The sequence below is a fragment of the Ammodytes marinus genome (assembly GCF_949987685.1).
Source record: "Ammodytes marinus genome assembly, chromosome: 11".
Classification (NCBI taxonomy): Eukaryota; Metazoa; Chordata; class Actinopteri; order Uranoscopiformes; family Ammodytidae; genus Ammodytes; species Ammodytes marinus.
Genome location: NC_137215.1, coordinates 22,580,273 through 22,605,872, shown reverse-complemented (window position 1 = coordinate 22,605,872; position 25,600 = coordinate 22,580,273). Strand labels below are relative to the sequence as shown.

The window sequence follows — 25,600 nt, the reverse complement described above, 5'->3', positions numbered from 1 at the left end:
TCGCCTTATCCTTTCCTACAATGATTCAACTCCCATCTGACATTTTGACGATTTGGATTCGAAAGAATTGAACCGTGAAAAAGCAAAAGGAAGGATTCAAATTGTTTACACAGTTCTGTAAATTACACATTTATTTTCAAGAAATCTTTTAAATATTTGAAAAATTTCAATGAAACCGCAGCAGACACAGTTGGTTCTACATATTTTCAAATAATGACTGCACCTTTTTTTTTCTTTTTAAATACATCATTCGGTACCTGTTAAAACGATTATTGTTTTCATCGAGAGGTGCAGACCCCCAGTCTCCTAGTGTGAAAAGGCACTTCACTGTGTGAGGGGAAGCTGGGAAGGTGCGGGGGCCGGAGCAGCCGTGAGGGAGTTGAATAGTTTAAAAGCAACATTATATTCATTCATGCAACTTATCAAAAACAAAACAAAAACAAAAAAAGTACAGCCAAGCACCCAGCCGGAGAGAAGTAAAATCTCAGGGATAACATGATGTAGTACAAAGCTCTGAAAAATTAAGTAGTGACGAGAACGTTCCTCAGATGAATCTCCCAGCAACTTTATAGTTTTATTAGTTAAGTTTCTGAGTCATTCTTTCAAAAACTCTGGCGACTTGCCAGACAAAACCAACGCTCCAGTTTTTTTTTTCTTTCCTTTTTCTAAAAGACAGTTCCGTTTGCTCTTTTTCCTGTGCTACAAGTGTTTTTGGTTAGCTACAAATCTTAAAGTGTTACAGCTGAAGATGGAAATGTGCTCCCGTATGGCAGTCAGGGGTCTGAGGTGCGAGTTTAAGGGCTTCTGTGGTGACGCTGCCTTGGCCTCACTGCTGCGACAGAAGGGCGTTCCGGTTGGCCTTCATCTTCTCAAGGCGTTTTACTAGGTGGTTGTTGGTCATCTCCATCTCCTCTGTCTTGTCTAGAGCCGTGCGTAGCTGTGGGGGGGAAGGGGGGACAGAGGGGAGAAGTTACTGTACATTCTGACAATGCTGGTATTTCAAATTCTAAAAGGTGAACATCCGTTTCCTTACCTCTCTTTGAAGTTTCCGCTTTTCTGCTTTGAGTTCGTCTTCTATTTTCTCCGAGCCTTCTGCCGCTGACTTGTACCTGGACACTTGCCCTTCAAGTCTGTTTATCTGGAATACAGACACAGAGGAGTAGAGTGTGTTGATGACATAGTTAACATTCAGCTTTTTCATATTTCTGTGCGTCATTTTTCTACGATTCAACTTAAACTTTTTGACCAGACGTTTCTTTTCAACTTACATTTTGTTCCATTGTACCCATTTCCTGCTCTGCTTTAGAAATCTTGAATTTGTATTCGCTGATCTGTCTGTTGGTATCTCCTACAGACAAAAAACAGTAACCAGTGAGTTTGAAAATACTAAATTTTTTCTTTTTAAAAGATACATTTAATTTGCATGCCACAGGGAGGGGAATGAGTGGGGGCTCAGGGCAAAATGCCCCTGAAAAAATATCTTCAATTAATTTGAGGGGGGCTTCTAATGCCCCCATGAAATAGAGAATTATTTTTGTGGAATTTCAACAGTATTTACAGTATATATGCATTTGCAAAGTCAGAGTAAAACAGAAGGGGCAAAAAAAGTGTTTGCAAGATAAACTTCAAGTGTGTGTGCCGACACATAATCATAAAGCCAACTTACTCTGCATCTCAATAAAGTGTAGGTCTGTACCGTTCTCCATCCTCTCCCCGTCTGTGTACGCACTGTCAATCTTTGAGTGTTTCTGCCTCTCCTCTTCCAGCTGATTCTTCAGCTTTCTGATCTGAGCCAGCAGTTCGTCTTTCTCCTCTGCCAACTTCCGTAGCCTGACATCTGCAACACAGAAGGAAAATACATTAAAAAAAACCTTGCGTGTTCCAGTTTGCAGGAAGGATGCGTTTTCATTTGTCCATGGGTCTGAAATACTATCGGCGACTCACCCAGCGGGCCCTCTCCTGCAGACTCCAGCACCTGGGCGGCCTCCTGGGAGACTACTGTGATCCCTGAGGACAGGGGCTCATGGTTGATGTCTCCGTTTGGTGTACCGTCTGGGATGATGACCAGCCCGTGTTTCTGTGGTGAGAAAGCACACATTACTTACAGTAGGTGCACACAGTACGGGGAAGGTATGCACTGATGTCACTGCATATTCATATGTCGCCACTCCAATTCTACACCAACGAGTGACCAAACAAAGCAACAGCTGGCCGCTATGAAGGGATTGAGTTGAGGCCACAGCGGAGAGAATTAAAAACGGATTGAGTTTCTGACACGTTATTTAAAAGTGCGGCAAAATCCACCGGTAAAGGAGACAGTGTGAGCAACTTTATCTAACAACTGTTGAACAAGCAGGACATGATTCTATAGAAATACTCTGTCTTCGTCTCATCTTCTCAGTCCACTGCGCCCCTCTTTGTCTACATCTGGTAGGTTTTACACAGCCATACGGTTCTTATAGTGAATTGTTATGAACCAACAAAGTAATTGTAACTCGGTTGAGCCGAAATTAGCATCTTGCTTTATCAATCTCAGAATACGTATATCAGTGATTCTTGAGAAGTGGAACAAAACAGGGTGCAATGTTGAAAAAATACAAACCCAATGTTTCGGCAAAATAAATGACATGCATGTATCCAACATATACTAAGCTAAGCTTTGAAACAACCTCCCAGCTTTTTTTTTTTTTTTTACCACCACCGCAGACGTCAACTCCGTCAGATTTCCTGTCTGACGGTGTTGACATATTTAACGTTTCTTAAACATAACAAATGGAATTTATCTAGTAGCCATTTGGTTTTTCTGTTGTTCTACTTCAGGAAAATAAAATTATCAAAACATTTCAAATAACTTCTTCACAAATTGTAAGTCGGTGTTGACATATCATGGTTGTGACACAGGACTTTCAAGATTCGGAATGTAAAATATTCTAAAACTACAACACTTATCAGAGCCTGTCTGACTCTAATGCACTCTGCAGAGGTAGAATTTGACAAGAGGTCCTTCAAAGTGACACAGCTGCCCCTTATTTCGCCTGATTTTATTACATTTTACATAATGAAATGTCTGACGGTGTTGACTTACAGTAAAGTGGTCCTACCACTTAGAATCCTTATAAAACACGAATGTGTTGTAGGAAAAACTGTTTTTATTGATATGAGAGATTATTTAGTGTTGCTTTTGATGAAAAAAGCTCTTTTTAAATTATTAAAGTACATTTTTAATAGGTTTTATTGCATATGAAAGATTCAAACCTTCTCTGAGGACACACTGTTTTGGACGCCGTGAGAAGATAACAAGTGTCATATATTTGACATAATAATGATACAATTTAATTTAAGGGGATAATTGTGCTCCAGACATTCTATTCTTAATCCCTAATAACATCTACAATTTTAAATATTTTTAGTTTTAAACATAACAGCAGTTACATATGTAAGACAGCCATTTGTCCCGGTCCTCAAGAATCACTGATATAACTTAATTAAAATTTTTAGATTGATATTATTGTTCATTGTATTAGCATCCATCACAACAGTTATCATTATGTGATACTGTGATATTCAATATTGTTGGACTTTAAATGTCTGTAATGTATTCATGCATATATGTCGGGATTTGCCTGATCCAAATGGTTGGGTTTGTAAAAATACGTTCAATATTTCACCAGTCCCATTTTCAGAAAACCATGTGCTGCCCTACTTCATAATTCTTGTTTTAGCCTATGGCAGTCACAAATGAAATGACCTTTTACATCTGTTTCACAGTCATTCACATAACAGCTCTTTGTACATTTTTTTATGTTTTTTTTTTTAACCACGTGAATGCACAAAAGCAGCCTGTTGAGTGTTTGCCTTTGTGGTAAGTTACCATGGTGACATCTATGCGCAGTGACATTACGTGCAGACCCTCTATAAACAACTATTCCTCATGTAATTTGATACAGTACTGTTGCCATGGTAAAATACAGATTAACAAATACCAAATGAGTTTAACAAAACCAGCAAGTGGTGAAGAAGTTGACGGAAAAATATAACTGAAAGAAAAACAAAAGTAGAAGTAAAAGGACAACACTGTAGCAGGTTTGACAGCATTAACTGGCTTAGTTTCGCTCAAAGAAGAAAAATAACAATAATAAAAAAAGTATTTGGCCAGCAATTCATTCCTGTAATCTTGTTTTTTCTTTAGGAATGAAGACCTACCTCTCCTGCTTTGGCCTTCCCCTTGATGTCAGCGAGCTCATCTCTGAGCTCATCTCTCTCACTCCTAATGCAATCAAAGTATTCTTTCTGCCTCTCTAGGGCCTGGCCACACACACGGGAAAGAAAGGAGAGAGGAGAAGAGGCAGAGGAGAAGTTGGAAAGACTCTGGACACACATGCAACACCATGTGCTACAGCAAGGCTATGTGTGTATATACACAAACAAGCACTGCACAAATCACGCAAAAAACAAGGAAATAGAAAGAAACAACACACATGGACGAAGACAAGGTTACATGCACACAGAAGATGCAATTGGAAAAACTTAAAAGAGAACTGATGCTACGGTCTATAAGGAGGTAGATCTTTCTACATAACTCTAAAAACTACAAGTATGATGCTTTCATCTTTAAAGTCTAACTTCATGACGTGACACATTAACTGATCCACATGTGGAACATGCATGTCATGCTAGCTTTAATATAAAGACATTTGTCTTTGAATTAACATGGCAAACTTAAACAGGAAAACGATTTTTCCACAGCCAGTCCACTGCAGGCTTTAACACTGTGCCGTGCACTTGCATTGATAGTTGTGGTTATGAGATCTCAACTGAAAAAAACCTGTTATTTGGACATGCAAAACTCCAAACTGTGAATGTGGACGGGTCCAGGTTTGCGTTAAGCGCCTCTTATCATGCAGAGACAGCATGGGAGGCAAAAGAGTTGCATGGACGCTATGTCTGAGCATCTATTGCCTCCCATGGTCTGTCAGAGCACCGCGGGGACCTCCGCTCCTACCCCAATCTTTTTGTCCTTCCAGTTTATGGTTTCCTGCAGGTCAAAGGCCTCTCTGGTGAGGGCATCTAACTTAGTCTGCATTCGCTGGCTCTCCTGGAGCGGCCATGAGCAGTAACAAGGTGACACGGTACAGGATAAGAACAGAGTAGGAAAAAAAAATTCAAAGAGCGAAGACAAAAGGAGTGAAAATGCACTTAAACACATACATAGAAAGATGAAAGAACATGTGAAACAGGGCGAGAAGACTTTGAAGAGATAATGCTGAGAAAGGAATGGTTGTGTGCAGAGTCATAAATGAAACAGGGCTGAATGTCAGATGGGGAGAGAGCACCTAGAGGCAGGCCAGTGCCAATCATTCCTTATCTAGTTCCTGCAGAACAGAGGCTCCTCTGCAGCCTGCTCAGAGCCACTAACACCTTTTCAAAGTGTTGACAGAATAGCAGTGGGATGTGGTCACGCTGGCAGAAACAGTCTGTTTTTCTAATGCAAGGACAGCCTTACCTCTATAAGCTCATCCCTCTGGCGGATCCCTTCTTTCAGTTCTTCTTGTTTGTGCTGCAGGACTGTACACGTGTGCTTTTGCCTTTCTAGGTCCTGAAACCACAGGCACAACATTTCCAGATAAACATTCTGTAATTTATCTAACAGACAAGAAAACATCTTATGACGGAGTTTTAGGGCCACCTTGAGGGGGGAAAACAATTCTGAGACTATATCATGAGAAAAAGGAATTTTACGAGAATAACATTGTAGTTTTAGGTGTTATTTGAGAGAATGAATACCATTTATTTTACCCTGCATTAAAATGGGGAACGTGGAGCATCTTGTGAAGCTATATCCTACATATTTCACAAATAAGGAAATGCTTTTGGCACATCAGCACCATGTTATCAAAGGTATCAGGACCTGTTGACTGTGTGTAGCACAGCCCGCCAACTGAGAGTGGGTGACAAGAACACTGACATTTGACTGCTATTGCCTTCGTTATTTTTACAGAATTATGCTTTTATCCTCTCGCAAAATTACGACTTTAATCTTGAAATATTATAACACATTTTTCTCGTTAAATTGGACAGCTTTATTCTCGTCACAGATATTTCACCTTTGACTTATTTTCCAGTTCCCTCTTCATCTCAGACATTTGCTCCTCCATCTCCTCTATGACGTCCTTTAGTGTGTCCACCTGGTAGATGAGGTTGCCTTTGTCGTTGTCCAGCTGTGCGTTCGATACCATGGCTTTCTTATACTTCTCCTCCACATCTGTAAGCGACTCCTGATAAGAGGTAGGATCATGTTAATATACAGAGTGAACAGAGTTAAAGTGCAGCTCACCTACATGCACCAGGTGGGCTCTCTGGTAAAAAAATGTGTTTAGTATTTCTTACATAATTAACACACATACTCCACACACCTTTTCTTATATCTAAATGTGAGATTCAGTAAAGGCAGCATAACTCTGAACCACCTTTTGTGGTATTTCTCCATTTCAAAACAGGTACTTTGTCTACTAATGTCTGATGTGCAAGTGATGCCATTTATCACGCAATAAATAGACAGCGTTGAGTCAGTGACGGGAGTGAAACAAGGCAATGGTTTGGAAAAAAAGGATCTGAAAGAGAGAACTACGAGTGAATCAGGAAACCAGATGATGAAATGTTATTGAGCTAACGTGCAAAAGCTGTGTATAAAACGCTACCAACAACAAGACCAGAGTAGGTTATGTTCGTGAACTACTCTTCAATAAAACAATGTCCTTTTGAGGGCCACTGAAGAAGTCACTCAGTCAGGTAAACATCATACACCATGCATTGGGTTGAAGAAATAGAAAAAAGCGTGACTTTAATCTGTCAGCAGGTGGAGCAATTGAACTCCTCTTCTTACTACTTTGAACCCAGCTAATATGTTGGGAGTGTCTCCACTTGAAGTAACAACAACCAGTGAGTTGGATGGCAACAGGAAGTGAAGGGAAGATCATGCAAAAAAAAAAAAAAAAGGAGGATCGTTACGCAATTCAGGCTAGAGAGCACGCCAAAACACGGCTGTGGTGTTAAGAAGGGGGTACAGAAGGGAATGAGTGGGGAAGCAGCAGGGGAGGTTAGTGACGCAAAATACTGCTCCCAGTGGAAAAGAGAAGGCATGCTGCGAGCTCAAGCCCCTCTACCTTCAGCTCTTTAAGCCCTTGCATGTACCGCCCTTCTACATCCTGAATCTGGTCCTTTAGTTCATAGATATCCTGTAGAGCAGATGGAAGGAATGGTTGGGGCATCAGAGAGGAGTGGGGAGTATATATATCAAGGAGAGATAACAAAAGCACCCGCGCTGCCAATCTCAAAAGACAGTCCAGCTGGCATACACATAACCAGCCCACCAAGATATTAAGGAACGGCTTCACATTCACAGGACACATGTCACATTCAGTCCTCCCATGCACACACACACACAGAGAAACAAACGGTTAAAGCAGACACTTAGGACAGCAGTGAGGACACAACAGAGGAACAACAGTCGTTCATACCCAGAAGGACCAGATGTATAAATAAATCACCCAGACATGAGGAAATGTGGATTGACATTTAAATGCTACGATATTGCAATTACATTAATCTGGATCTAAAAAAAAAAAGTGCAATTGAATTCATATGCTTATCATTTTTCATTGGTTAAGTCACGTTCTTTTTAGAAGGGTGACACTGTGTGCGTGCTGTACACCTTACCCTCAGTTCACTCAGACTGGTGTCGGCTTCATAAATGCTACCCGTGTCTGCGCTCCCCCGTCTTGACGAGGTGCCACCCAGCGATGCAAGCGTGGCTGCTGAGAGGCCTGGGGTGGCACAGCGGGAAGATGGCTGAAGAGAGAAAGTGTCTTCAGTTAGAAAAAAAAATACACAGAAAACAGCACAATGGAGAACAACTGCGACATGTTAAATCAGCAGCAGCAGCAGCAGCATCATGAGACATTGCAGGGCTCCTACGTGAGCCTACCTGCTGAGGGAGGTGCTGTCTTTGTCATGCGCTGAAGTAAATGGTATAAACTTGACACACTAGCTCACCACCTCCACAGGGGGTGTGCACAAAAGTCAAAAAAGGCCTCGCCAAAGTATTGTAGTAGCTGCTCTAATATGGCCTAGAAATCAGTTCATAGCTCAGTGCCAGATTTAATTCACTGACCAATAATAATAATAATAATTGATAGGTTTTATATAGCGCTTTATTGCCTAGGCACTCAAAGACGCTTTACATTTCCTGGTTCAATTCGTTCACACTCAGTCATACTGGTGGTGGTAAACTACGAGAGTAGCCACAGCTGCATTGTCACATATTCCTCAGTCCTTTCCTCATATTTCCATTGTCTTATTCACTATATGGCAGAGAGTGAACAGAAGGTTTGCACAAGAAATAGTTTAGCTAGAAAAACAAATGTGTTACAGTGCTCTTCACATTGCCCTGGTGTGTAGTAACATTCTTAGGGAAATCTATAAAAACCCTTCTATGTAGCTACTAGCACGTAGCGACTCATTTCCCCAACATTTATACAGAAGTTTTAATTTCAACTAGTCTATGAGCAAGAAAACACTGAGATAAAACCAAGCATTTAAAACAAAATACATTTCTACTAGCAGGTGTGCAACTTTCAGCCTTAATAAGGAACAGTGACACATTACATGAAGAAGAAATTCACAAAAGTTCCAATAATGAATACCTTGAATATTGCGCATTATAAAAAATGACGGCAACTCACTAAATAAAACTTAAGTGCTACTACCATAAGAGGCACACGCACCAAATGGATTTACACACATTGACAAGTTGGAGGTTTTTGTGTTGGCAGGGATAGTTTATTTGAGATGTGTTTTATAAAGTTTCTTGTTAAACTTTACTGCTGCTGTACTGTTTGCTTATCGCTGGAGTGCCGGGTCCCAGTAGCTACTGAGTTTTAAAACAAGGGCACAAGAACTCTTTGATAAAAAATATATTTGGTGCTTGGTGAAGATTTTGAATGGATAAAATAGAAATGCAAAAGAGTGGTGCACTCACCCGACTAAAATCTGAATACTGCTTGTCACATTTTTCATCCAGCTGAAAGACAGAAGAAGAAACATAATGAGATACAGACAATTTTAAGATGGTGCGTCCTTCGTGGCCATGTCTGGAGCCGTTCCCACATCTGTAAACCAGAAAGTTAGTCCAGGAGTTAACATGGGTCTGGGGTAAGTGCTGCATGTTCACACAGATCGGAGAGTTGTCAACCAAAACAAGCAAATGAAACGCCGAGTGAATCACACAACTAAAAGAAGATACTTTTTTTGCGTCCATGCTGCTACAACCCTGCAGCAATGCAGTCACATCCATAACAATTAACATTTAAAATACAACCTTATACCACTCCACTCATTTATAGTGTAATAAAAAAAACAAAGTCCGTGTGATGAGTTTTCAAAACCAATTGTTATGTTTATATCATGCATCAGTTATAAAATAATTCATCGATCAATGGGGTTGTTGCACTGCACTTCCAAGGCCACTGTTGCGAGCTTATAGCTTAGCCACTTACAGCGTCCAGATCTGGAATGCTCACATCATCGAGGTCAGACACAATACTGCCTCTTCGGCTGGTGCGGCTGAAATAATCAGCAGCCGACTCACTAATGTCTGAGAAGTCAGACGACTGCATACAACACACACACACACACACAGAGGATGAAGAGGAGAGAGCAGAGAAAATAAAGAATAACAGAGGGCTAAAAAGTAAAAAATAATCACAGAGGAAAAGGGCAGGATGAAAACAATGACATAGGCAGTCAGAGATCTCTCTTCAAGGTCAAGGCATTAAAAGTGAATGATATGTCGATACTTTAAAACGCTTGGATTACTAGATCGTCAACTACTGCTGTGATTAATGTGACTGAGTGGCATCAGTCTAGATTTTGCACAGCCCCGTCCCTCCAGCTCACCACACTGTCCCTGCGGCCTCTGCTGGGGCGCTCCTGGGACACGCTGCTGACAGTGTCATCATCTGAGGAAGACTGAGAGGAATACGCACACACACACACACACACACGCATATTATGATGAGGAGCCAGAGTAATGTAGGATGGCTGCATGCCCAAGGCTTTCTCTCACAAACACACACACACACACTTCTTGTTCAAACAGCAATATGTACAAATCCAGTGTAAGAAAAAAATATTATTAGATATACTCTAAAAGATGGTAACCCTATAAGTAATGCTCAATCATGCAGTAAGGATAATTTCATCAAATGCACCAATACAACTGGAGTTAAGTCAGAGCAGTTTCACACCTGATAGTCCACTTATGGTTCGCACCAGATGAGAGTATGATACATTGTTTTGTTTTTGCTGCGATTGCTATGTTGTCAACAGCGCAAACAAACCGAAGAAAAGGTGGAAAGGAATCAGAGTTCATTTCCATCGAACCAAACACAGCAGGTGTGAAAGCGCCCTAAGATTACAAAAACTGCACACCGAGCAGTACAGAACAAATTCTTCATTTGCACACTTAAATGTCAGTCAACGATGCTGTTCCCTAAAGCAAGTTGTACCCAGTTTGGTAGAGCTGATGGACATTGTCCCTATAGAAGGAAGGCTTGGTGCAGAGAGGGAGCTTGTTAGTATTGGGCTTCTGTGTGTGTGGTGTTAGGCTGACACCATGCAGGGTGGCGGTGGTTTTAAGGTGCTCACCGCCGCAGGGCTGCTGCGGGTGGAGCTGGCTCCAGAGGAGTACCAGCTGTATTCAGAGGGCTGCGGATGGGAGAGGGGGCAGGACATGGAATCAACATGAATAAAAAGGTCAGGCCACAGGCAAAACAGTAAGCTGCTGTGGTGGTGACTGCTGAAATTCTGTTGGACAAACATTCAGAGGACTTACAGCTTTTGAACCGTTCCCTGAGCTGTAAAGGCCGGCGTCGTCGTAAATAGAGGCCTGGGGGCATATGTGGGAGACAATACAGGACTCAGCAAAACACAAGAGCATACATCTTTGACACACTTGCCGAGTGGGTTGCGTAGAATTACTTTCTCTGGGCCGTGTAATAAACAGAAACATTCTGTATTTCAAAACATCAAGTAGGCCATTTGTTTCTACAACAAAAGCCCTGGCTTCGTGCAAAAGTCCTGCCTTATCTAACTGAAGCACAAATGTCTGGCCACAGTCAAGTGCTCACGGTGACCAGGAGCTAAATATAAGCACTCTGGGCCACAGGAGAGGGGGGAAGGTCTACTTCTGAAGGTAACTAGTGGCCTCATAATAATAAGAGATGCTGATCAGTCAGTGGACAGAGACTGACCGTGCTGTAGCTGCGAGTCAGTGGCGTGCCAGTGGTGGAGGATGAGGAAGTGGTGGCCTGTCAGAGAGGAGGGGAGCGGGGGACATGTCAGTTTAGAGGACAGAGGAAAGCTGGAGCAGGAATGTGAGGTGGAGAGAGCCTAAAGAGCTGCAGCAAGTGGAAACAGGATGAGGGTTCTGCTGACCATAACATCTAAAGACAGACGTGTTGAGGAGACGTGAGGTCAGATGACACTGTCCCTGTCAACTGGTTTAATAGTGGTGGGGCAGCACCTTGAGTTAGTCAGCAACTTAATTCAAATGAATTCAAACGATCACCAGAGTTGTTTTACAGTGACGTGAGATCTCAATCTAAAAGTCAAGGTTTGGATGTTCATGACATACTAAGGATCAGCTCTAGCTACACTCTTATGATGCAAACTATGTTCATTTTTGTAGCTATAAAAAAGGGTTTTTAAGGCATATACATTTCCAATGAACTAGCACAACCATGCACATAGGAATACACTGCTTCAACTGGCTGTGTGTTCTTTAGACAGCACTGTCACAGGGACCGACCCGAGGCTGATAGGTGGAAGTGGAGGTCGGAGGCAGTGGTTTGGTCTTCGTGAGGCTGGTGTACTTCCTTTGATCATGGTACAGTCCAGTCTGGAAAGGTAGTAACATAATATGACCTCAAGCAAAACATCATCATATCAAATGATTCTCTCAAGTGTCAAGACACATTCAGCAATGCTTGGTCAATATCTAGTGACACTTTACAAGACAATGAGCTGTAGATTCTATCAGGGTTAAAGGCAATCAACATTAAGGCCATGTCCACACACACGGGTATTTTTTGTAACCATAGCTCTTTCACGGCGATTTGGCCTTTTGTCACAACTGGGCACAAATATCAAAGCTTTCTGTACAAGAGGGACAGTGAAACCAAGAGGTTTTGAGAAACGCTGGCGTCATAGCCTCAATATGCACATGGTAGTTGTTGTTTACATTTACTGAGCATGTGCCAACCTCGCTCAAGAGGAGGCTCAAAGCAAATGTTCTCACAATGTTCTTCTACGGTGCTTGACATGACAATTTCTGGCTTGGCATGATAACATCAGTGTTTTCAATCGTGTGTGGGTTGTTATGTGGACGGAGAGATATTTTATAACAAATGTACAGATTTTTTTTTGCAAACGGAGGGAGGGACAATGTGCTATTTTAAATATCTGTGTATGTGTTTACATGGCATAAATCTCCACGGCAAGCCATTGTTTATCTAAACTGCCTCCACACTTGAGGCTGCAGCACAGACAACAATGCTGAAGGAGTACACTGACCAGCAGGTCCCTCCTCGAGGAGCTGGTGGTGGAAGAAGCCTTTTTATGCAGGTCATTGTATACAGAACTCTGTCCAGCCCGGAAGAAGGTGTAAAAAAGAAAAAGAAAGAAGAAACTAATATGAGACAAAAAGGGAAAATGATAAGAGGCGGTGCTTAATAGACTATCATCACATTAGGTACATACAGTGGAGCGGGAAGTCTTGAGGCCGGAGCTAGTGGAGAGGCTATCAGACTGAAGAGAGAACAGGAGTCACAACAAAACAACTATGGTCAGAAGAGGATCAATTATCTAACAAGCTGTACGATTGGCTGTAAGGAACACATGTCATGCAGTTCGCTGACACTATGTTAGTTGTTCAGAAGGTTAAGAAATCCACCACACCAACTGATTTAATGATTAATTAAACAGCAAACAATTGATCTGTCTACAATTGCCAAGGCCTCAGTGAACGAACAAATACATCTGCCCATTACGATCATTGTGTTATTGTTATGTTATTAGGTAAAGAAAATGTGATGTTGAGTTTATCTTGTTTGTATCAACAGACGTTCCAGACATTGTTGTTGTTAAAACAATTATTGGCAATGTCCTCTGTGTTTCGTTGACTGTTGTTTGATGGTTTATTGTGACATATTCTAGCTGAACCAAATGTCTAACAAATGTGCAAACAGTCCAGCTCAACCACGTTTGAACCCTGGCTTCTCTTCTACACTACAGTATAAAACAGTTTCACACAAAGGTTTTAATTCAAATTCTATAGTCAGTCCATCATAATGACAGGGAAAGTTATTTAATGATGACACAGGGAGGAATTCAATGTGGAAAAGAGTGAAACAGATGTCCGTAACAGTCTCCTTATTGCTATGTCTCCTTCCAGGTTTAACCTGAGCCGATTTAAAAAGTGTATATTTGTAGTGGAAGTAGATGGAACAGACTGAAACGATTTGAACTACAACTGAAAACATCCTGTGGAATCTTAAGTTAGTTCTTCTTTCCGCAATAAAGTTAGCCAGACCAGAACTCTGGTTACATGCTAAAAGTCCAGGTACTGAGTCATTTGCCAAACTCCACACAAACACACACTATGCTCCCACACACATGCACAGACAACGCACCAGGGCATCTTTTCTACGGGAACTGGATCGACTCTTGCTAGACCCCAAGTCATTTAATGCGGATGTGGACGACTTCAAATAGAAAACAGACAACAACTTTATGCAATGACCCAAATGAACCATTAAAGAAGTATTTCCCTCATATGTATTATGTGCTTTCCTAACATGAAATATGTCTTTCACGCATCAGCGTGCCCATGTGAGAGTGCACTCCTGCAGCCTTCATCAAACTGGCGGGGATGTTTTATGTACGCACCCTGTAGCTGCGGACTGACATGACATCATCATCCAGCCCCTGTTGATGTGGAAACATGGAGTCACAGGCGGAAAGCAGACAGAGAGAGGAACATGGGGGATGAGAGATTAACTGCAGGATTATGGGAGAAAGAAGAAAAAAGGAAATACAGGCAGACAAAGAGGAAGTGTGTGTGGGGGGGAGATACAGACCCGGCGTGGACGGCTGCTGGATCTACTACTACTAGTGGCTCGGGCTTTCTCTGAGTCAGCCTGGAGTGAGGAAGGAAAGTTGGGAAGGATTATACAGTAGAATGAAAGTAGATGGAAGGGCTCAATCACACACGGGGGGGTTGAGTAAGGTCACTGCAATACTCAACAGTTGCTACGTGAAGCCCAAACCATGCAAAACAACTTCTCTCATCTTGTTTACAACCAAATGGAAGCCATAAACATTCGCAAATGTTATCCTCTTTTAGGCTCAGCAGTGAGATTAATGACAAACAAGAACTGCTAATATAGTGCACATTTTTGTCTCAGCTGTTCTTCCTAAAACTCAGCATAACCACACACAATAAAAATAGCTTCTACTAATACCGTGTCGATACAAACACACACACACCAGATTAATTCCCATAATTCCATGCAAAAGTTGTTCATTAAACTTCAAAAGCATCCATCATTCCTGAATTGGCTGGAGGTTGGAGTAGAGCTGACTGTCCAAACCACCTTCTCGCATGCAGACTCGCCCACTCTAAATAAAGTCAAAGGCCAACGCTTGCTCTTCAAATACACACAGTTCCCAGATTACGGTGTCTCCAAAGCAAATACACTGCTGAGGCATATTTCCACAGTGAGGTACAGTGTAGTCTGGGAGTCAAGTGGAGCTAGATGGTCAGGGTTGACTGGGGCTCAATCCCACACAACAGGCTATGTTAGTGCAATGGGCTGCTGCGGCGCACACACACACACACTCTCGTGCGCGCGCGTGCTTGCCTACCATCCACTGGTGGATCGAACCAAATTTTCTGTTGCTACTGCTGGATGAGCGGTAAGAAAGCTGGATGGAGGGAGGAATTGCCAGGATAAACATACAATCATACTTCAGTTAAAACTGCTGAAAAGTCAATACTGGAATAGAATTTTCGGTTTATTCTGTGGACATGCAGCACTTTCATGTTTCTTTCTGTGGGTATACGTTGGTGTACAAATTGATGAGGCAAAATGTCTTTCAAGGCATAAAGTCAAACAGCTCTTCTGCACCAGCGACTGTGGATGCAAATGAGCATATTGAAAACATTGTGCGAGTTACCGTAGTAACAAGCATGTGAAAATAAAAATAGAGTAGAACATAAAACCAATTTCCATGTTCAATGTACAGTTGATTGAGTTATGGGGGGGTGTTACACCAGCTCTCGTGATGGGTTGAATAATGGTCACAGTACATGTTTGCCAGTCAGGTCCATTTTGTGTTGTATACCTCTTTCTGCTGCCTTTCAAGTTCCCTCATTCGAATATCCCTGGCCTCCGCCCGAGCCGCCCTCTTTGCTGCAAGCCTCGCCTCCGCCTGTGAGACACAACATGAACACACTTGTTAGCCATGAATGGAAACTTTAAAAAAAAGAAAAAAAAAGTGCCTTTAACTGCGTGCACGCCCAATGAGTGCAAGGAATACACATGAGGAAGGAGAGAAAGCTTCAAACAAAAACCCAATCACACGGTAGGATTTACATAAGTACATTAGGGAACTCAAGCCATGTTTATTGATAAGGCTGGCTGCTGAAAAGTTTTAAGAAATACAACACTGTATTTTGTTGTTTAGATGAATTACACAAATAAAAATAATAATCAAAAAAAAAAAAAAGATGTAGAACTGCTTGTTATGTGAAGTATCAGAACAAAGACTGGGTGAAGACTTGGTGGTTTGAAAAAGTAGAAGATATAACCAAAAGCCAACAACTTAATGGGCCAAGTTGATAAATAAAGGCACAGCTGTGAAGGTGTTGCCATATATTTTTGTTCCAGTACGTAACAAGTTAATGTTGCAGGAAATGCCAAATAAATATATATATATATTTTTTAAAGATATTTTTTTGGCATTTGTATGCTTTATTGATAGTGTAGAGACAGAGTTGAAATGGGGCAGAGAGGGGAGTGACATGCAGAGGACGACCGCGGGCTGGGATTGAATCCGGGTCCGCTGCTGGCCGAGGCCCATGGGGGGAGGGGGGGGGGGGGGGGGGCGGCGGCCTACCAACTGAGCTAAGGGCGCCCCCCCAAATATATATTTTTATTCGAAATTTGAATTTATATCAATATATATTATATGTTTGTTTATCCTTTATACTCATTTAGAAAGAATACTATTATCACTTTAAAAGCTCTTCAAAATTGATATTAGCCAAACAAATCCACTATGGGTCAATCTTTATTATGGATACACTTACATGATGAATTCTAAACAGAGTCCATGCTGCATGTACTGTATGGAGTGCCCTTGCTGACCAGTTTGTTTCCAAGAGTCACAGCTCTGTAGTTCTGTGAAGAGCGAGTGCTTGGGATGCCTCATCACACACCAACAACATGTGCTAACCATCAGTTTCAAGAGGACTGATTTAAAGGCCCCATGGGGGAGATGCCAATAGTGCACAAACAAACTGACAGAGAAGTACAGTATCAACAGAGAAAACAAAGGGAGTCAAGACAATAATTTGGTTCTGCTTAGTATGTAAACACTGAGGTGAATTCACAATACTTCAACTAGCTGAACCTTAGGTAGAGTAAGTTACAGAGTTAAAGGCAAACTGAGCCCAAAAAATTCTCCTCACAAAGTGCGCTAGACAGAATGTCAACAGGAGCTAATTTTCCAGAGAAACTCAGCAAGAGGACCTAAGTTAAGCGAACCCCGCCCCCTACATAACCACAAGGTGACACACAGGTGACTAGACTATCCCTCCATTACATCCAGAATACCAACACAATACATGCTCTGAAACTGAACATTACACCAACAAAGAATGGCACACTTGCTCATGAAGCGTAGACCTTTATCTCTAAATAAAAGACAGTCCATAAATACAGTGTGTGCTGTGTGTACAGTATCTCATCGCAGACAAACACTGTCAGCATTCCAGTTATTTCTTATCTGTACTGCCAGAATAGTAGGCCCGTGGGTATGGGCCATTGCTGTTTCAATGATACCCTGATGTGGACAAAAATCTTTTATTTTTATACCTGTACATCTATGTAAATGGGAATTGTTTATAATCCATTTGGGCCATTTCTGTAACCATTTCCTCTGGCCTCTGTATGCTACTGAACTCTATCTGATGGTCTTACAATGAAACATGCTATGTACAAGATAAAAAGGGAAATTAGTCGCGCGCGTGTTCGAGGAAAAGGAGAAAGCATGAGAGCCGGCTGGCCCTGTGCTCTGCACCTGTTGAGCTGTCTGACAGAATGACCTGCTCTGCACAGCAGCACAGCTGAGCTCTCTGTCTCTGTCCTATCTATAGCCTGGCCGATCCGGCCCCAGCCCTCTCACTGCCATATCACGGGGCGGAGAGAGGGTAATCTGAGCAGGAGAAGTTCACCATCACACACACCTCCAGCTCTCTGGGCAATAGGAGTCCAGCCATCCACAATGAGATCACCTGGAGCACTGGAGTATGATGCCAGCAGATACTAGATGGGGTAGTTCTAATTAAATAAAGGGGTTTAGTACTTTTCTTATTTTATTGCACTGTATATTACATGAATTACTATTTAGGGGGTTTTGGACTGGGAAAAGCAACCTGAACACATGTAGGCTCAGTATATTTATGAAAACTGATCAACTCAACAAAAAAGCAATCAACAGATTTCATCAAAAATGAAAATTAGCAACACATTACATATAACAAATGAAATGGCATAAAATACAACAACTACTAGGTGTATAAGGGTCTCCCCAGTTTCATCACAATGGTCAATAGTGCTGCATTTATAATCTTAATACAGTGCAATTAAAGAAATTAATTAAATTTGTAAGCGATTAAGCTTAGAATGCGTATATTAAATGAAAGGTGGATGTATATAAATGTAAAACTTTCACATCCTCAACAATCAATAAATGCAGAATTTGTCAAAAATAAAAATATTGCCAATGCCAAGACAACGCAACAATTCTTCTCAATCTCATCATCAAAAAGTAAACACAGCCTACGGGATTGGAAAAAACTAAATATTAAACAGCTCACTCTACATCCACTAATTGGTCTGTGCTATGTAAATGATTACCTTTTGGGAATTACTTGCAACATTGTAATTGCATCAGACTAGTCCATGAAAATGTGACTTGCTTGGTGTTTCAAGCGGTAATTTTTAGATGACAATTGTTTTTGTTTTTCAGTAAAAAAGTATTTTTGTAACAATTTCTTTTTGCATTATCAGGGGATGAAGTTGACCGACATAGTCCATCAGCATCTGACAGACTGTAATATCTGCTTTGTTCTCTCCCCTCCTCCTCCCCTGTATGTGGAAAAAGAAAGTGACACTTTCGATTGCAGTAATGACTTATGGACTATGAACTATAACTCCCACATAAAACACACACCCACTGTATACTGAGGAAAGTCAATGATTGCCTTGTTCGAGGTTCCCATTACCTCCCAGAGACCCTAATCCGTCAGGACAACGGCTATGAGATGATCATCTAATTCTAACACTTGGTCACTCACAGATTTGTAAGCAAGCTGCTGGTATTCACAAGGAGTGACTGCCCAGTAATGTAAGAGGCCTCAGAAGCGGGCTGGTGGCGCTTGCAGGCTCAAATTCACAGTCATTCTCAGCACTGATCTGTGCCAAGCATATGGGCAGACATGCTGTAACTTTTCTTACACATACAACACCAGGCAGAAGCTGTAATGTTTAGAAGATTTGTTTGGGAGGGTGGTTGTGACGTGCAACAAGTTTAAACACTGACCCCCTGACCTCCCTGCACACACAGTAGATCTAATCTCTGCTTTGCTCCACAAAGAGATTCAGATTTAGGACCTGACTGGGAGCGTCAGATGACTCATGTTTCTATGATGGGCCTGCATGACTATAAAGAGAGCAAATGGAGCCTTGTGCTTAGTGCCCGAGAATGAGGCACTGCACGGCTTTCAAACAGCACGGATCAAGCGTTTTCAAAAAAGCCAAGGAAAATATTTCTGTAAAACTGATTAAATAAGGTGATACTCTAACTGTAGGGGCAATAAAGAAATGATTTGACTTGACCTGAAGTCGTCACCGAAAATCTGGTAGCCTCTAAAAACCTTAAACTCTGAAAATGTTGAGTGTATTTTGTGCTTTAAGCTTTATCCCAAATCTGAAAAAAAGGCAAAGGAATGGCAAACCCCGCTGTGGAACAAAATGGAATAATCCCGGGGCATGTCTTTACAGGCCAGGCAGCTTCTCTCTCCTTAGCCTGTGTTCCCCCCCCCCCCCCCAAACGAAAACACTACAAGTCAAATCAATCTCTCTGTGGTCCACACCAGCTGTCTCCACTCGCCTGGGCTGAAAGACATATTAACCAGCAGAACCTGAATATCCACATTATTAGGTACAATAAGTATAGGCTTCAGAGACCCATTTGCTGACACAGTTTTGACCAGCATGTTTCAAATCAACACAAGTTATTGCGTAAGACATGCATGTTTCAGTCTCTGGTTGACTGAACACACAGAGGCTATTAAGAAAGTCTAAAGATTGACACATCATCTACCATGTTGCACTCAGCAGTTTACTAGACATCTTCTCCCAATATTAAAAAAAAACTCTTTCTGGAGCTTGTTAAAGCAACAAGTCCTCAATACAAATTCCAATGAAGTGCAGAGAGTTAACTTGATTATCGTCAGACCTGCTTACGTTTACTCCATCTGTAAAATATTTTTTAAACATTTCTGCTCCTTTAGTAGCATCAACTACCACTGTTGTAATGACATCTCCAGTTTAAAAAAAAAACTCTAAAAATCATCATCATCATCGCAAAGCCCAAATATAATACACTTTAGATCTGTCCGAGTCCATTTCATAAATGATAGGGAATGCGAATTAAGTTAAAATACTTGCATTTTCCAGAAATGCATCGCACAATTAAAACACATAACGATTAGAAGATGGTCAACGCATTTTCCTTGGTTAAGGTGGTGATTACACAACATAGACATAGATTGAGGCAACTGAAAACAGTCTACATACACAATAATGTTTTCAGGCTCTGGCAATATTAATATTAATGGTATTAGTTTAAAATGTGTCTCTTTTGGCCATAGTGCAACATTAGCCAATGATGTAAGTGCTGATAATGTAAGTGCTTATAATGGATTCAACTCCATACTCGTGTTCCATATATTTGAAATTGTGATGATGCAGCTGCCCACATAAACATCATCTGAGATTGACAAATCCATCTTCTGCCTATGCTTTATGAGCCCATTATCAGGAGGAGGATACATTTGAACAACACAACTTGAGCTGGCGTAAAATCACAAGCATCATAGCAATGATTAAGCAATCCATGAATGTAGCAATGAAGGGACATCTTAGATCGGATCCATTCCAGTCTGCTCCATGATAGAAAAAACAGTGTTTATGAGGATAAAGTATTAACTTACCTCTCGGGCAATGCTACTCAACGCTTCATCCTCTGCTGAGAAGCGATCTTTCACGGGGGCACGCTTTCTACCAGAGCCTTGTGTCCCCATGTTGCCTCTGGAATTGTAGCTCCACCAGTGATGAGTAGGGCCAGAAAAAACACAGAACTAAACAGAAATACCTAAAGAGAAAAAGAGGACAAAGGAACTTGTGTTAACAGGTCGGTAAACAAAGCCATGTGTTAGAATAATGTGGCATATGCTAATGCTTTATCCAGTTTGAACTACATTTCATTGTGTACGGTTTTATGCACTCTTATCTTACGAACATCCCATAAACTCACTATCTCTCTTACTTGCAAACAGACACTCATGTAAAGCACGTACAATGGCTAAGAAAAAACAGTTATGGCTGACATTAACCAGTTTTAAAGTGAGATGCACGGGCCACTGCAACCTTATAAATCAGTATTTGAACGTGGGTACTGTTTATGGTATCCATGATTGTTCACCAATACAACTTGAATTGTAAATCTGGTATATTAGTATTCCGCATCATCCCCAATGATGAAGTGTTGGACGGCCCTACAGACAAAATCAAAGTTAACAGATCACACAGACAAAAGAGCCCTGTACTGTAGCTGCCTGGTAAATACAGGGAAGAAAACGCCTAGTTAAGGACCCAGCTGAGTCAGAGGACCCAAGCGAGGCATGAGCATTCATTGAGGACGTCTGATGAACTTAACCGGGTTACACCAAGGATCCAAAATTAAAAATGCTCAGTCTAATCAAGTTACAAACGCGGGCTAACAAATAAACGGACTGGCATAACACCCTTGTCAGGGTGATAGCCAACAGTAATGAACCAACTTCAGCTAACTTACTGAACTATTAACGTTTACTTAGACAGTCTTCCACCCTCTAACCAAGCTCACATTGCTCACCTTGTACCCTGTCCGTTAGGGAAAGGGATAGTAACTACCTTAGCAAGGTTAAGGCTAAAGGTACTGCCCTATGAGCGTTAGCTGGCTTAGCTAAAAATGAAAACGTTACCGGTTACTATGGTTAGCCAGCTCGCTGGGAAGCTAACTAGGAGCGCTAACTAGCATTTGGTACTCCCACATTTTCCATTTGAAAGTTGTCCTTTATATCCCTCCTCTGCCTCCATTTAAGCTAGCGCTTTACAAAAGCGAGAGCTATCCAAACATGTCCTTTCCACGGCAATGACCCCCAGCACCGACGACAGTGTCTGGGAGACGGGGCTAGCTGACCAATTTAGCTGGGTAGTTAGCTTGGATAGCTAGCGGGGCTAACCTCGACTCTCCTGAGAGGCAGACAGGGTAAACTGGCACTGATCCTACCGTCGTATTACCAACCCCAAAACATATGACGTTACCTTCGCAACACCTTCAAAAAACCCGCGATACTGCCAAGGTGTTGTCCCTTTTCTCCAGGAGGTTTAGGGGCGAGCCATTGGGCTTCTCTTCAGAGATTACTGGTGTTTTTGTCCACACTGACAGCTGTCATCAGTCCGCCTTTCCACCGCTCTCCACTGCCCTCCTCACCCAGTTTCCACAAACTGCTGAGCTCCAAAAGGACCCGGATGTTGGGAAAAATTAGGGCGTGATGCTGCCTTCAGGGGCCGTCAGACACATCAAAATGTCAACTGTTACAGTCGACTGGAAGAGAGTGGTTTTCCATTGAGGGATAGGCTACTTAATAGTTTTAGTATAAGTACATGCAAAGTGACTTTCCAGTATTGGGGTTTTAAAGAGTGACAGCATGGAAAGGATTTAAACGAGCTAATGACGCAAAATGCTGCTATTATTATTTCCATAAATAAAGCCTGCCTGCTTTTAGTCGGTTCCTGGTTAGTGCTAAATCATTCTCATTGCTACTGATTCTCATTGCTTCATATAGGCCTACATCAACATGGATTCATGAAATGAAAACCACATTTAAAGGTTTTTCACAAGAAGCTTTGTCTTTACTTTTCAACTTTGAAAAATAATGCAATGATAGACCTGAACCTTACAGAGTCCTGCTAGCTGTATTGTTATTTTTTATTAAGGCTACTTTTTAAATTTATTTCATCATTATTTTTAGTTTTGTCTTTCCTTATCTACACTGTATATAAAAATGCCTTTGCTTGTCTGTTCTCTTGTTAATTGTATAAGCACTGGACTATGCCAATTTGTATTGTAGCCTACATTTGCAAAACAGAGGCTGCACCTCTTAGTGGCGAGATGTTTTATTTCATTTTCATTTGTATTTTATTTTGCATAGCCTTAAACAAAGATTCTCATTGCCAGGCTATATCTGCCTAAATGAAATGGTATTTTGAATTAAGAAATATACCATGTTCTTCTCTAAAATAACAAACAGCCAACAAATCGCAACTTTGTTCTCACAAGATTACTTTTATACTCGTAATTTATATTAATTTTTCATTCACAAATTCACAACAGTAGCTATAAAAAGACAAGTACATAAAACATAGAACCATATACCAGGAGAAATACAAATAGCCTAAAAAAAATACTAAAACAATAGTCTACATATAACAAAAAACAACATCATGAGACCACAGATAAATACATTGAAATGGTTTTCATGCCTTGAGTAGGCTATTGGAAGAGGATCTAATAGTTGCATAAATAATGGTAAAGCTTGTTTTTGAATGCAGCAAAGGAGGGCTTAGAATAGGCTCTGTAAACGGGCATGTTGCTAGCTACAATTAAGTTTCTTTATTTGTCAATTTATACAAGGTATATCGAAATTCATTTTTCCCATATCCCCTCTCAAGTTACCACACATAGGGGGTCAGAGTGCAGGGTCAGCCATTAAGGCCCCCCTGGAGCAGTTTGGGGATAAGTGCCTTGCTCAAGGACACAATGGTAGAGATGGTGGGCACCGTAGATGTAATACCAGCCACCAATAGTTTTACAAATAACACCCTCCTGTCCTGTGCTGGAGATCAAACAAGTGACCTTGTGGTTTCTAGTCGGCCCCTTTTCCTAGGCCATCCTACCACCCCAGGGGGCCCTGTTTTTAGGCCTACCCTTTGTTTACATAACCATTTACAGAGCCTATATATTAACATCAGATTTTTTTCCAGGGCATACACAGTATGGAAAGCCATCGGATTGTGAGGAAATATCCACAGATTTTTGACAAGAAGTGATTTTGTCAACAAGCATTCTCCAGAATAGCTGACTCCTCCTTTAAATATAGTGCCACAAGGTGGTTGTTTATGCATATTTAATGGGTATAGTGCCATGGAGACATGGCGTTGTAGCCTGTGGTTGATTGTTGTTATTGAATATAACAAAGTTGCAGATTTAACTGGACATTGCCGCTGATTTAAATGTATTTTTCTCAAAAGCTGTACCGTAAAATAATGTTCATATAGTACTTGTTTGTAGTCATACCCTTAATAAGACTGCACTTAAATTATTGGCTAACCTAGGAAGGAATTTGTTTTATCACATTTTAAAAATTGGCATTTTAATGAGAAGGGGAGAACGGGGAATGTGAGACACCCCCTGTATCTAGGCAATGGAACACATTTTTGGTCATGTGAGATATATGTTTTCAAGCCCCTCTCATTCCCCCTTCACCATGAAAGAGAGGACCTCATGGTGATGTAAGCAGGTTTTTTTCACAAAAATGCCTTTTTTGCATGTAAAAGTAAATTTTCTTGCTGTCAAATTAATCGATTGTTGTGCCAAAGCAAATTGATTCAGGTAGAAAAACTTCTATCATACATGTTGATGAACTACTAACATGTGAAACAATGTGATGATGATAACTGAAAATTAGCCTGAATTGCTGAGAGAGGTAGTTTTTTCTCAAATTGTGGCAGTGGGGTAGAGTGAGACAAATGCTGTGGAGTAAAGGGAGATGGTGTCTGTGCCCTCTTTTAATGAATCCATTATATTTGAGGTGGCAAGGAGACTAGTTTGAATAAGACAAAAGACAATGTGGGCTGGAGGTGGGGGTTGATGGTTGAAGGGGTGTCAGCATACGTTTGGCACGTATGTATGTGGGGGACAGGAGAGTGACCTTTAACATCAATAGACTCTAAGTAATATGTCTTTATTCAATGAATGATCCCAATAAAACAAATGCAGCATAATATTAATCACAGACTCAAAAAATACCCTAGTCCTGTGTTCTGAGTCCCAGGCTGTTCTAGCTGGTTCTGATTGTTCTTTGCTCTGACCCCAAGACACTAACTGGCTCTAAGGGTCCTGTGTTCTGACCCCCAGACTGTGTTTTAATCTAACTGGTTCTATCTGTCATTTGAATGTTAATTATTTAATATGAATTATATGTTACATAATACTTATATAATACTTTCAAGTGTTTAGAAAAATGTTTTGCTTAATTGACCAAACCCCATGATTCTGTTACTAGTCCGACATTAGTTTTTGAATATTTGGTTTTCAAGCTAGCTGTCAGGATTATAACTGTTACAACATGTGTTGTTATGGTAGTTTCAGAGTGGAAAAGGTAAGTGGATCAGTTTACCCCCTTGATTTATCAGGTCTGCCTCAGTTTACCCCACAGCTTGGGTAGAGTGAGACACAAGACAACGTTTTTTTAAAACAATCATATTTTCACTGCCCTCTGTCTTGAATAAATTCTGCTAATGCCCATTTCTAGGAAACATCCTGAATTAATGGGAAATGTGAAAATTTGTCTGATAAATAATTGTAGCTCACTTAGAGGGGAGCAAATGTAAAAAGTGTCTCACATTACCCCGTTCTCCCCTAATGTATTTGGGGAGTTATGTTGATTTAGCTTTATTTTTCTCAGAAGCTGTACAGTAAAATAACTTCATGTTGCACATGTTACAAGTTAGTTAGCCTTTATCCTTAATACAACTGCATTGAAATGACCAGCTAACTTTTGAAGGAATTTCTTAAATTAGTGCTAAAGCCTCTGTAGTTTTATGTTGTGTCCACAAGAGGGCAGTAGCGGATAATGATTTATTCT

The 25,600-nt window shown here is 41.1% G+C and overlaps 1 protein-coding gene across 3 annotated transcripts; it reads right to left on the bottom strand.

Annotated features, from left to right (window-relative positions):
- Positions 1-123: 123 nt before the first annotated feature.
- On the bottom strand, positions 124-22,164 carry lrrfip2 (leucine rich repeat (in FLII) interacting protein 2). 3 transcript variants are annotated; one of them, XM_080037201.1, is made up of 27 exons: positions 21,996-22,164; positions 20,621-20,781; positions 15,463-15,549; positions 14,983-15,042; positions 14,196-14,255; positions 14,005-14,043; positions 13,749-13,820; positions 12,817-12,864; positions 12,631-12,699; positions 11,867-11,956; positions 11,310-11,366; positions 10,892-10,945; positions 10,705-10,764; positions 9,955-10,026; positions 9,555-9,668; positions 9,038-9,079; positions 7,717-7,848; positions 7,164-7,235; positions 6,105-6,275; positions 5,504-5,596; positions 5,003-5,095; positions 4,204-4,305; positions 1,945-2,077; positions 1,667-1,837; positions 1,269-1,348; positions 1,034-1,138; positions 124-937 (listed from the first exon to the last, which is right to left on the bottom strand). In XM_080037201.1, the coding sequence occupies exons 2-27, from the start codon at positions 20,708-20,710 to the stop codon at positions 827-829; spliced, it is 2,277 nt and encodes a 758-aa protein (XP_079893327.1). In that variant the 5' UTR covers positions 20,711-20,781; positions 21,996-22,164; the 3' UTR covers positions 124-826. The 3 variants fall into 3 exon arrangements, with proteins under 3 accessions (XP_079893327.1, XP_079893328.1, XP_079893329.1); XM_080037202.1 differs by lacking the exons at positions 4,204-4,305; positions 5,003-5,095; positions 9,555-9,668; ... (9 more) ...; positions 14,196-14,255; positions 14,983-15,042; XM_080037203.1 differs by lacking the exons at positions 4,204-4,305; positions 5,003-5,095; positions 7,164-7,235; ... (10 more) ...; positions 14,196-14,255; positions 14,983-15,042.
- Positions 22,165-25,600: the final 3,436 nt, after the last annotated feature.

Excerpts from the sequence above, each read along its gene's own strand:
- lrrfip2 (XM_080037201.1), bottom strand. The coding sequence starts at position 20,710 with ATGGGGACACAAGGCTCTGGTAGAAAGCGTGCCCCCGTGAAAGATCGC. Across the intron at positions 12,865-13,748 it reads CCCGTAGAAAAGATGCCCTG|TCTGATAGCCTCTCCACTAG; the intron begins GTGCGTTGTCTG and ends TTCTCTCTTCAG. Across the intron at positions 9,080-9,554 it reads GCATTCCAGATCTGGACGCT|CTGGATGAAAAATGTGACAA; the intron begins GTAAGTGGCTAA and ends TCTGTCTTTCAG.